Source organism: Taudactylus pleione, unplaced genomic scaffold (genome assembly GCF_031769625.1).
Source record: "Taudactylus pleione unplaced genomic scaffold, aTauple2 ptg000086l, whole genome shotgun sequence".
NCBI lineage: Eukaryota > Metazoa > Chordata > Amphibia > Anura > Myobatrachidae > Taudactylus > Taudactylus pleione.
Genome location: NW_028284488.1, coordinates 11844543 through 11857595, shown reverse-complemented (window position 1 = coordinate 11857595; position 13053 = coordinate 11844543). Strand labels below are relative to the sequence as shown.

Sequence of the window (13053 nt, the reverse complement as noted above, 5' to 3'; positions counted from 1 at the left end):
GCTGCCCGACTTAGAATGCCACTTTGATGGTAGATGTAAGCCACTTTCATGGCATGTGCTGGGCCAGGTTGGAGGACCCTGTAGACAGCTAGAAGTTCCAATATGATAATTGGCAGGGTTGACTCGTCCAATATCCAACGGTCCTAAAAAAAAAAAAAAAAAAAAAAAAAAAAAAAAAAAAGTGTGGACCAATCACTGTGCCCCTGCGACGTCCGTAGTTAGGATTACCCAGTCCGGGATCCAAAAGGGGCGACCCTTGGATAGAACAGATGTCTGTAGCCACCAAATAGCGGCAGACACCTCTGGAGAGGGCACCCTCGTCTGAGCTTTGATCCGCTGGGGCAACCCGTTCCACCTGGAGAGGATCAGCCTTTGCAAAGGCCTGGAATGGAATGGAGCATATTCCACCATGTCGAAGGTGGACACCATGGATCCCAGAACCTGCGTTGCTGAGAGGAATGACTCGGCGACTGTTGAGACATCTGCACACTTGTAGTCGAAGTGTGGAGATCTTGTCTGATGCCAGAAAGATTCTCTGATCCCGAGAATCCAGCAGGGCTCCCAGATGAAATCATTCTCTGAGGGATTCCAGGAGGACTTTTTCCAGTTGATTAATCTGTTCTTGTGCAGGAAAGCAATGGTTAACTGGAGATGGCGGTGAAGCACTTTTGGGGATCCTGCTAGGAGCAGGAGGTCATCCAGATATGGCAACAGTCGGACACCCAGACCACATAGGTGGGCCACCATGATAGCCATAATTGTAGTAAACACCTGTGGAGAATCCAAAGGGCAGACCCTGAAATTGGAAGCGTTGCTGTATAGCAAACTGGAGATATCACTGATGTGAGGGTATTATAGGTACATGTCCTAAATATCCAGAGATACCATGAAGTCCCCAAGCTCCATAGCTAGGATGATTGAGCATAGTATTTCCATCCTGGACCAGAGTACCCTGAGGTTGTGCAAGGATTTGAGGTTGAGCACAGGCCGATGAGACTCATTCGGCTTCTGAACCAGAAAGTGTAGAACAACCAGTCGCTCACTGAGATAGTGGGACTGGCACCATTCCCCCTACTTGCAGCAAGGACTGTATTGTAAGGCCTTGTTCAGGTCTAAAGAAGGGTCTGTTTAGATAAACTGGTGGGGAGGCAGTCTGAGAAATGAGAAGTGCGTACCCGTGAGAGACCACTTCTCTTACCCAAGCATCCGTGGTGGTCTGACATCAGCACTGGGCGAACAGAAGTCGGCCGCCCACTCTGGGTTATCCCAGAGGGAGGCCTGTCCAGTCAGACGGAGGGTTTATCTTCGGGTTTTGAAGCAGGGCACCTGGTGTTCCAGGTCTGCTTGGTTCTTGGTTGGGCGGCCCTAGTGGAAGCCAACTGCCAAAGCAAGGACTAACCTTTAAGCTATCCCTGAGGATGAACTGACTTCAATTATGTAGTCCGGGGCCTAATAGAAGTAGTTGCTGAAGGCAGAAATTTAGTTTGACGCTGCCAATGTGGTTACAAACTTGTCAGGGTCGGAGCCAAACAAGATCTCCCCATTGTAGGAAAACCCTTCTAGGCCTTTCTTGGAATCCGCATCTGCCTTCCTTGAGCATAGCCACAGGGTATGGCGGGAAGACACAGCCGAGACTCTGGAAGTTAGGAGGCTGGCAGCCACTGTCGCTTCTCCAATATAGAAAGCTGCATCTCGAATGTGTGCAGCAAAAAAAAAAAAAAAAAGTGTTCAAGTGCATCAGCCCTCTCTAGCTTTAGCCAGCCATGCAATAGCCATGGTTGAACGAGCAACATCCCCTGAAAGATTATATAGATTTCAGACAAGCTTTTATCTTTCTATCTGTAGGATCCTTCGAGGAAGTAACCGTGGGAATAGGCAACTTAGTGCTTTTAATTAAACGTGCAACATGTGAATCCACTGCAGGGGGTGTTCCCATTTTGCACAATGAGCCACAGGAAAATAGTAACATGAAGTATGAAACCTCTTACCAGGCGATTGCCAGGCTGCAGCCATGAGTTCAGCTACATGATCCGATAGAGGGAATTCTGCTGAAGCTACTTTGTCATTTAAACAGAGGGTGCTTGGATTTAAGACTTGCTCGTCATCTTCTATTAATAAGATGGATCTGACAGCTCACACCAAGGCAGGAATAACAATTTCTGACCTACTCATACTCTTCCGTAGGGGAGCCAGGGTTATAGAGATCAGCATCTGACGATAGCACAGGACATGTAAAGGATTTACTAGGTAGAGGTTTCCCCCCTTGCAACATGGTTTAAAAGGCATGAGATGTAGCCAGACTCTGTACAGAGTTAGAGAGTACATCTACCCATGGTGTGGGGGTCCAGGAGGTACCTGTATCTCCTGAACCTGATGTGACAACCCCATAGGGGGCATTACGTCCTGCTGTGACAACCCCCTTGGGAGAATTACTGCAGGATCAGCTAGGCGGTCTAAAATAGTGGCCAGTACCTGAACAAAGGAGCCCAGGAGATGATAGAGATATCTCATACTCCTCACTTAAGTCTGCAGCCCATAACTTGCCTGATCGCTGTATGGGGGCAGATGCCTGTTAATACTCCTGCCTTTACTAGACATAGCTGCAGAGTAAATGGCACTGGGTATAATACAACCACCATGTATGTAGGATACTATTAGGAAGCAATATACTGGTCCTGTCTTATGCCTGGGTAAGCTGCAGGAGCACACAGCCCAAATATGGCACAGTGCAATGAATGTATGTGACAACCTTACAAATACTTAGGGGGAGATGTATTAACGGCAAAATGCGGTAAAACCCCCGAAAATGCAGTTTGGGGGTTTTACCCCATTCCCCGTATGTATTCAGCAGCAGAATGCGCTGCATTCTGCAGCTTCGCGTCGCTAGGTAATGCCACCTTCAGGTGGCGTTACCCAATAGAAGCCTATGGGCTTCTTAGTGCGACGCTCGGGGCTGGGAGGGATCCGATCGGATCCCTCCCATGAGCCCCCGCGGCCTTCTGCGCATGCGCAGAAGGACTTCAGGGTGTTCAACCCGGAAGTCCCGCTGCCCGGCAGCATCGTAAAGGTCAGCTTTCATCGAGAGAGAGCTGTCCTTTGCGAAATCCTTGGTACAAATCGCGGTAATTAACGCGAAGTCGGGGGGGGGGGGGGGGATGTACCACAACGGCGATGTCGCCGTTAATACATCTCCCCCTTAGTTCTATAATATGTGAGGCACATGGAAAACCCCTGAATACACCTGTTAAAGGTAGTAGTCCAAGAAAAAAAAAAAAAAAAAAGCCACACACACTGGTCCTGACTGATGCTTGGATAAATGGCAGGAGCCCACTGTACAAGTGTGCAACACACTTGTCCTATCTGACACTTCGGTAAGCTGCAGGAGCCCCTTTGCCTAAATATGGCACAGTGCCAGTGGCATGCATCCCCACGGTGTCACCCGGTGTGGGGAGTGACGTTGTGAGCACGGCGCAGCCGCGTGTGCCCCAAAAAGGGGGTGTGGCATCGAGCAAAGGGGAGTGGCCTTGCAGGATGGGGGCATGGCCTCACCGCCCGATCCCTCTCATCCCGTTTTTTTTTAGATTACTGGGAGGGGGGTGCTGACTGCATTGTGTTGCAGTGCCGGCTCCCTCAGTGTCAGGAGCCAGGTGCTGCACTTAATACTATAGTGTAGCACCCAGCTCCCCTCTGCTGGTGACACCCCGGGTGCGGCCCGCACCCATTGTGACGCCACTGCTCACGACTGTGTCAGACCTAACAAATATTATCTTTTATATATGCAAGGTAAGAGAACCACCTTAACTACACCTGTATTAGGGCAGAATTAGAGGTATAGGCTGACAGTTCGGAAACAAAGACAGGCAGCGCTAGCATAAGTCATATACAATACAGAAAGTATACTGCAAAGTGGCCCTACAAATCAGCTGCCCATATTCAGTGTCTGGGAAGGCTATAGTGCTGCGTACATCAACCCAAGGGAGAGGTATGTAGGGGGGACTGGACCACACGCTGGCCTGAGAGATCTGTGTTTAACCACAAGAGAAAATGGCAGCCGGAGACCTCAGAGGGGGTGTGGCCACAGGAGGAAACAGCTCTGCAAAGCCAGACCGCAGCGGAAAGGGGCGCTGAGCTGAGGGGAGGACCCGCTACAACAGGGAAGGCTGACTCCCCTGGCTGACTATTAACCCCTCGGATGCTGGCTTCCCATGTGGATACTGTCCCTAGTGATCTAGTGGAAGCGCAGGGTATGGAAGGGGGGGGGGGGTGAGGCCTGTATCCACCTCAGCACCTCTAGTCTGTCCCCTGAAACCGGAGGCAATGAATGCTAATGCCTTACCTTGTCCCCGTACATCCGGCCACAAGCTGGGAAGTCCGCGGGGCACAGCTAGCATGGACTCCGGGGGCCCAGATAGGTACTGGCATTGCGGTGCCGGCGGGGTGACGGAGCGGCAGCACAGACGTCCAATGAACAGTCTGCTGCTGTGCGCTCTGAAGACAGTTTACAATTAAAAAAAAAAAACCTGTCAAATCATAAAATATCTTTAGGGGCTGCTAAGCAGCCCCTCTGCAATAACAGGGACCAGACTACAGCCGGGCAGCAACACAAACTGAGGTGCCTCTGGCTCGGGGGGCAGGGTATAAGAAGGATGGACCAGTGCATCCTGGGAGCAAAAGCTTTAACTGTGTGGTGCCTAGGATCCAGATCCAACCTACACCCCAAGGTCTCCCTGTGAAGCCTATGAACCCTGAAGAAGAAGGTATTTCTTGAAAAGCAGTCATCGCAAAAATGACAGCTTTTCGGAAGAGATACTGATGGAGAGGAGGAATGATGAATTCCTCCAGTAATTAGGTAGAACTCCATGCAAGTTCTAAACCCAATTACCTCCATCGATTTTTTAGTTATGATGAATAGGCCCCTGAGGGAAACAATAGCATTACTCTAGAGTCAGTCTCTGGTGATCAAACAGATATTGCTTTTATGTGCCAGTAGCTCTACTAAAGCAATAAGGTTATACTCCCGAAGTGTTAGCTTTTGTAAGACTCCGCTTATTGGGTTTGAGCTCAAAAATGAATACAGCACAAATAGTTAAAAACAGTGGCTATGCACTCTATTGGTGTCGCCTTAAATTTTGCAGTCAAGCTTGCCAAGAAGTGAAGGCTTACAAATGCCACCATTTTGTAAATACATCCCATAATGTTACACAGATTGTTAAGTTTTGGAAAATTGCAAAGCATACTATACCTATGACAGTTTGCTCCAAATCAATAAACACAGCTCTTGGTACATGCTTTCCTGCATGAGTCTCACTGAAGAAAGTGCCAAATGAAGAATCCACCATTGCCTGAGTCTTCTCACATGATATGATGCCATCTGGTTGGATGCCATGTTCTAAGCAATAGAGCTCCCAGCAAGAATTCCCCATCTGAACGCCAGCCTGACCAACATGGACAGATATGCATTCTCTCTAGAAGACAGACATGGTAATCTCAGCACTAGGCATTTTATAGAGATCCTGTAATTTTAAATCATAATGTCTAAATTACTGTTTAATAGGTTTCCTTACATCCAGACTTTAGTTTTCTAAAACTACACCATTCTGAAGGTATAAAAAGCTTCATTAGCAACCATGAAATTTGAAAACACGGAGCACCTCTACAACGCTTCCAAAGCCAAAACCTTAAAGGGATTCGGTATGATTTACCGTTGGCCGTTCAAATCCCGACAGGGACGAAAATCCCATTAGCAGTTAGCAAGTATTCACTAACGTAATACCCCCCTGCCCCCTAACCCTCCCTTAGAGGAGACTAACCCTAACCTCCCCCCAAGTGCCTAAACCTAACCCCCCCCACGCGCCTGTCCGCGCCCGGCTCACCATCGATCGGTAAGCCAGGTGTCAGGCTCCCGGCATAGGTCTAATGACAGGCGCCGGGATTTCAACGCCTGTCATTGCACACCCTGCCAGGATTAGACAGTCAGGAAGCCAGCGGTCAGGAGTACGTACGTCGGCTTCCCGACTGCTACCCCATTAGAGACCATTCCAAATAGCAGCACTCTGGTAGAAATGTTTATCAGACTCACATAGCTTCGTGTAGCGACATTTCAGCGACTTTAATTAGCACTTTTCTCAAGCTTGTAATATAATTAGAAGTTTGAGAAAAGCATTAGAACGTCACTACACGAAGCCATGCGAGTCTGATAATTATTTATACCAGAGTGCCGCCTTTTGGAATGGTATGAAGTAGGGGTGAGCGGGTTCGGATTTCTGAAATCCGAACCCCCCCGAGCCCCCCCGATCCGAGTCCGATCCGAGTCAGGCTCGACTTTTCCCGCCTGACATCGAGGCAAAACGTCATCATCCCGCCTTCCGAGTCTCGCGGGTTTTGGATCCTATATAAGGTACCCGCGTCGGCGCCATTTTCTCACTCGGCTGTGGACAGTGAAGAGGGAGGGTGGGAGTTAGTGCTGTGTAGTGTAGTGTAGTGTAGTGCTGCTGTTGTCCACTACTTCAAAGTCCATAGGGGCTGGCTGTGTTGTGCTGTGCTGCTGTTGTTAATAGGGGCTGTGTCCACTACTTCAAAGTCCATAGGGGCTGGCTGGACTGTGTTGTGCAGTCAGTTCTCCATAGGGGCTGTGTCCACTCCAAAGTCCTGTGCAGTGTCCCAGTCCTAAAGGGGTGCTGTAGTGTTGTCCAGGGGGTGCTCTGTCCATCAGGGGTGCTCCCCCCAAGTGCTAAAAAAATAATATATTTTCTGTGTTTGTGAATTGTGTGCGCAGTAGCCGCACGTGCATCAACAAAGTAGTGCCAAGCGTGCGCCTGTGTCATAAGTAAAGGGCCGGCTGGCTTGACCGTTAAAGGGTGCTGTAACCCCCGAAAGTACACTCCAAACCAAAAAAAAATTATTTTCTGTGTTTGTGAATTGTGTGCGCAGTAGCCGCACGTGCATCAACAAAGTAGTGCCAAGCGTGCGCCTGTGTCATAAGTAAAGGGCCGGCTGGCTTGACCGTTAAAGGGTGCTGTAACCCCCAAAGTACACTCCAGTCCAAACCCAAAAAAAATTATTTTCTGTGTTTGTGAATTGTGTGCGCAGTAGCCGCACGTGCATCAACAAAGTAGTGCCAAGAGTGCGCCTGTGTCATAAGTAAAGGGCCGGCTGGCTTGACCGTTAAAGGGTGCTGTAACCCACAAAGTACACTCCAGTCCAAACCAAAAAAAAAATTATTTTCTGTGTTTAGCCGCACGTATATATCAAATCGATATAACATAAATGGAGGACCAAACTTTCTCCGATAAAAATAAAATAGAGAAAGATCAAGAACCACTTCCTCCTAGTGCTGAAGCTGCTGCCACTAGTCATGACAGACGATAACATGCCATCAACGTCGTCTGCCAAGGCCGATGCCCAATGTCATAGTAGAGGGCACATACAATCCCAAATGGCAAAGTTCAGGAAAATGACCTTGAAAAAGACATTTAAATCAGCTGAAGAGAAACGTAAACTTGCCAATATGCCATTTACGACACGGAGTGGCAAGGAACGGCTAAGGTCGATCCCTAGTATGTTCATGACTAGTGGTTCAGCTTCACATGACGATGGAAGCACTCCTCCCACTAAAAAAATCAAAAGAGTTAAGCTGGCAAAAGCACAGCGAAGAACTGTGCTTTCTAAGAAGATATCACAAATCCCCAAGGAGAGTCCAAGTGTGGTGGTGGTTGCGATGCCTGACCTTCCCAGCACTGGACGGGAAGAGGTGGCTCTTTCCACCATTTGCACGCCCCCTGCAAGTGCTGAAAGGAGCACCCACAGTCCACTTGCTGATATGCAAATTGAAGATGTCACTGTTGAAGTACAACAGGATGAGGATACTGGTGTAGCTGGCGCTGAGGAGGAAGTTGGCGAGGAGGATTCTGATGGTGATGTGGTTTGTTTAAATCAGGCTCCGGGGGAGACAGTTGTTGTCCGTGGGATGAAAAAGCCCATCACGGTCATGCCTGGGCAGAAGACCAAACATTCCACCTCTTTGGTCTGGCAATATTTCTATCCAAATCCGGACAACAACTGTCTTGCCATATGTACCATATGTAAAGGTGAAATAAGTAGGGGTAGGGACGTCAACCACCTAGGAACATCCTCCCTTATACGGCACCTGCAGCGCGTTCATAAAAAGTTACTGTCAAGTTCAGAAACTTTGGCTCAGACCGTAAGCAGTCCAGGGACACCTAAATCCCGTTGTCCTGTTGTATCCAAGCGCCTGCAAACCACACCGTCAACTCCCTCCTCGTCAATTTCCTCCTTAGTCAGGATCGGAAGTAGTCCTGCAGGCCATATCACTGGCATGACTGACTCTCCTATCCGGGATTCCTCCGGAGGATCCTGCATTGCTACGCCTACTGCTGCCGCTGCTGCTGTTGCTGCTGCTGCTGGGAGTCGTTCATCATCCCAGAGAGGAAGTAGGAACACCACTACTTTTACTAAACAATTGACCCTCCAACAGTCCTTAGCGAGGAGGATGAAGTACGACAGCAGTCATCCTGAAGCAAAACGTATAACTGAGGCCTTGACTGCTATGTTGGTGTTAGACGTGCGTCCGGTATCCGCCATTAGTGCAGTGGGATTTAGACAATTGATGGAGGTAGTGTGTCCCCGGTTCCAAATCCCGTCTAGATTCCACTTCACTAGGCAGGCGATACCGAGACTGTACAGAAACGTCAGAAAAAGTGTCCTCAGTGTCCTGAAAAATGCCATTGTACACAATGTCCACTTAACCACGGACATGTGGACAAGTGGAACAGGGCAGACTAAGGACTATATGACTGTGACAGCCCACTGGGTAGATGTATCACCTTACGCAGCAACAGCAGCAGCGTCACCAGTAGCAGCATCTCAGAAACGCCAGCTCGTTACAAGGCAGGCTACGCTGTGTATCACCGGTTTCAGTAAGAGGCACACCGCCGACAACCTCTTAGAGAAACTGAGGGAAATCATCGCCCAGTGGCTTACCCCACTTAGACTCTCCTGGGGATTTGTGATATCTGACAACGCCACCAATATTGTGCGGGCATTACATCTGGGCAAATTCCAGCACGTCCCATGTTTTGCTCACACAATAAACTTGGTGGTGCAGAATTTTCTGAAAAGCGACAGGGGCGTGCAGGAGACGCTTTGGGTGGCCCGAAAAATTTCTGGCCACTTTCGCCATTCAGCGACTGCGTGCCGAAGACTGGAGCGCCAGCAAACACTCTTGAACCTGCCCCGCCATCACCTGAAGCAAGAGGTTGTGACGCGGTGGAACTCAACCCTCTATATGCTTCAGAGGATGGAGGAGCAGCAAAAGGCCATACAAGCCTATACATCCACCTATGACATAGGCAAAGGAGGGAGTATGCACTTGACTCAAGCGCAGTGGAGAATGATTTCCGTGTTGTGCAAGGTTCTTCAGCCCTTCGAACTTGCCACACGTGAAGTCAGTTCAGACACTGCCAGCTTGAGTCAGGTCATTCCCCTCATCAGGCTTTTGCAGAAGCAGCTGGAGAAAGTGAAGGAGGAGCTAAGACGGAGCGATTCCGCTCGGCATGTGGGACTTGTGGATGAAGCCCTTCATTCGCTTTGCCAGGATTCCAGGGTGGTCAATCTGTTGAAATCAGACCACTACATTTTGGCCACCGTGCTCGATCCTAGGTTTAAAGCCTATGTGGTGTCTCTCTTTCCGGCCGACACAAGCCTGCAGAGGTGCAAAGACCTGCTGGTGAACACACTGTCAGCTGAAGCGGAACGTGACACGTCAACGGCTCCTTCTTCATTTTCTCCCGCAACTGGGGCTGCCAGGAAAAAACTTAGGTATCCTAAGCAACCCGCTGGCGGTGATGCAGGGCAGGCAGGACCAAGTTTGGACATCTGGTCCGGACTGAAGGACCTGGCAACAATTTCTGACATGTCTACTGTCACTGCATATGATACTGTCACCATTGACAGAATGGTGGAGGATTACATCGGTGACAGCATCCAAGTAGGCATGTCAGACAGTCCATACCTGTACTGGCAGGAAAAAGAGGCAATTTGGAGGCCCCTGTACAAACTGGCTCTATTTTACCTGAGTTGCCCCCCCTCCAGTGTGTACTCCGAAAGAGTGTTTAGTGCAGCCGGGAACCTTGTCAGCGAAAGGCGTAGGAGGTTGCTTCCACAGAATGTGGAGAAGATGATGTTCATCAAAATGAATTATCAGCTCTTCCAGGGAGACCAGCCTCCAGAACGTACAGAGGGACCTGTGGTGGTGGATTCAAGTGGGGACGAGTTAATACTTTGTGAGGATGAGGATGTACACACTGAAGAGGGTGAGGAATCGGTGGATGAGGAGGATGAGGATGACATCTTGCCTCCGTAGAGCCAGTTTGTGCAGGGACACATTAATTGCCAGCTTGTTTTGTGGGGGCCCAAACGAACCAATCATTTCAGCCACAGTTGTGTGGCAGACCCTGGCGCTGAAATGATTGCTTTATTAAAGTGTGCATGTCCTGTTTATACAACATAAGGGTGGGTGGGAGGGCCCAAGGACAATTCCATCTTGCACCTCTTTTTTTCTTTGCATTATGTACAGTTTGGGGCCTAGTTTTTCTAACTGCCATCCTGTCTGCCACTGCAGTGTCACTCCTAGATGGGTCACGTGTTTGTGCCGCCCACTCGTGTCGCTTAGCATAGTCATCCAGCTACCTCGGTGCAACCTTTTGGACATAAAAACACTATTGTGAGGTGTGAGGTGTTCAGAATAGACTGGAAATGAGTGGAAATTAAGGTTATTGAGGTTAATAATAGCATAGGAGCAGAAAAACCTACAAATTCTGTGATTTTAGCTGTTTTTATGCTTTTTTAAAAAAAAATACAGATCCAAAACACAAAACCCAGAACCCAAAACACGGAAGGGTGGTTTTGGCAAAACCAATCCAGATCCAAAACACGAAGAAAGATCCAGATCCAAAACCAAAACACAAAACACGAAAAGTGGCCGGTGCACACCCCTAGTATGAAGTGAACTATGAAGTACATACAATTTCTAAAAATGCAAGGGAAGTGTCCTCCACTGAATGGAGCATTTGATCATTGAGTTATTTGCAGTACAGCCCATCATGGGCATTTTTATCTGCACTTTACAAGACAGTACATATGACTCCAATCACCATTGATATCAGTTCTATTAACATTAAGGGGGGTATTTATCAAAGACTGGAGAGACAAAATTGAGAGAGATAAAGCACTAACCAATCAGCTTCCAAAGGTACACACACACCACGATGTAAGGAATGAACGATTTTCGTTCAGTTTTTCCCTTAAAATTGAACGAAAATAGTCTTAAAGTAGTTTGTTTTACTTTACTAAACGATTTTCTACGTGAAGGAAAAATGTTGCAACTTCTATTGAAAAATCATTAAGTTAGCCAGTCTGACTGAACTACAATCGACAAACGTGAACGCACATGAACGATATTCAGTCATTTTACACTGAACAACAACAACAACATTATAGTTAAATCATTAAAAAAAAAAAAATGGTGTGTGTACGCACCTTTACTAATGCTAGGCATACACTATACAATTATCTGTCAGATATCTGTCTGGTTGGAATGAAAATCTGGTAATGTATGGGAGCAAACAATCGAAATTCGCTCCCAAAACCAAACCAGATTTTCCTTCCCACCGGGAAGATAATTGTAGAGTATGCCTAGCATTTACATTTCACAAGCAGTGTTTGAAAAAAAAAAAAAAAAACGACAGGAGCTAATTGGTTAATAAAATTGAGAGAGAAAAGGCTCTCTCATCAAGCTTTGATACATAGGCCCCTTAATACAGTTAAAAACTATTGCAGAGCAGGCTTTGAGCAATGAAATTAATGGGGGGCATCCACTACAAGATCTGAAAACGACTGCACGATTACGACATTGTAATCGTGCAGTCGTTTGATGTGCCTGCACTGAACGAGCAGACGTTCAGTGCAGGGTCATCCATCATCTGGAAACATGCTGAGCCTGACGATATCGTCAGGTTGACCAGCATGTTTGCACGATGATAGAGGTCTAAAAGACCAAATTTTCAAACGATTTTCAAACGATGTTCAAACGATTATATCATTATCGTTCAACTTTATCATCTAGTGGATACCCCCCCATTAGTCTCAAAAAAAAGTTTTAGTTATATACATAGAAACACATCTACCAACAATACACAAAAAATAAACACACTGCCCAGGTTCTATAAGCCATGACAGACGCATAAAAAATATATCCTTACCATGGTTTCCCCCTTAACCCAAAGGCAGATAGCAGCCTACACTCTGCACACACTACTTGTATAACAGATGCTGGACTCAGGTGTTTGCTCTACACCCTAATTTATAAAGCAGGCTGATACATCACCTGACAAGGGAAACGAGCTTAAAGGAACATTGTGTAGTGAATGATAATGGAAATTAACTTCAAACTCTGGCGTACATACGCACACACATACACGTAAACATAAATGTATAAGATTGACAAAAACATCAAATTCTTATAAAAAGAGCACTGAATTGTTGCTATGGTTTAGAGTGCAATGTTTGATGCTTGCAAACAGCCCTCATGATCTTCAATGGAACAGTTTCCTTTTTGACATCTGTGAAAAACTGTTTTAATCAACAATACAAAATAGAATCTTTTGAAACTAAAGGGTCTATTTACTAAGCAGTGTTAGGAGACAGAGTGAAAAGTAATAAGTCTGTGATAAGGTGCCGGCCAATCAGCTCCCAACTGTCATCTCACAGGCTGTGTTTGAAAAATGACAGTTGGGAGCTGATTGGCTGGCACCTTATCACTTTTCACTCTGGGCCTGATTCAGAGCCGCTCGTAAGCGGCCGCTCGCTCGTTCTGACCGATGTTCGCACATCTGCGCATGCGTACGGATTGTAATACGCATGCGCGAACCAGTCAGTGCGGCCGAAAATCGTTTGTTCGCTATATAGCGAATGCCTGCTATTTTGAGTGACAGAAGGAGGCGTATGTGGGTGGTAACAGGGGAAGGTGCTTGAAAA

The 13053-nt window shown here is 47.4% G+C and overlaps 1 protein-coding gene across 1 annotated transcript in view; it reads right to left on the bottom strand.

The window, feature by feature from the left end:
- Positions 1-12351, bottom strand: part of LOC148529163 (tubulin alpha-1 chain-like) — a 41737-nt gene extending 29386 nt beyond the window's left edge. Inside the window, exons 1-2 of the mRNA XM_088468701.1 lie at positions 12279-12351; positions 5243-5465 (exon numbers count right to left, since the gene is read on the bottom strand). Coding sequence (XP_088324827.1) covers positions 5243-5465; positions 12279-12281 — 226 coding nt within the window. The 5' untranslated portion in view covers positions 12282-12351. The remainder of the gene's footprint in view (positions 1-5242; positions 5466-12278) is intronic.
- Between the last annotated feature and the right edge of the window lie 702 nt (positions 12352-13053).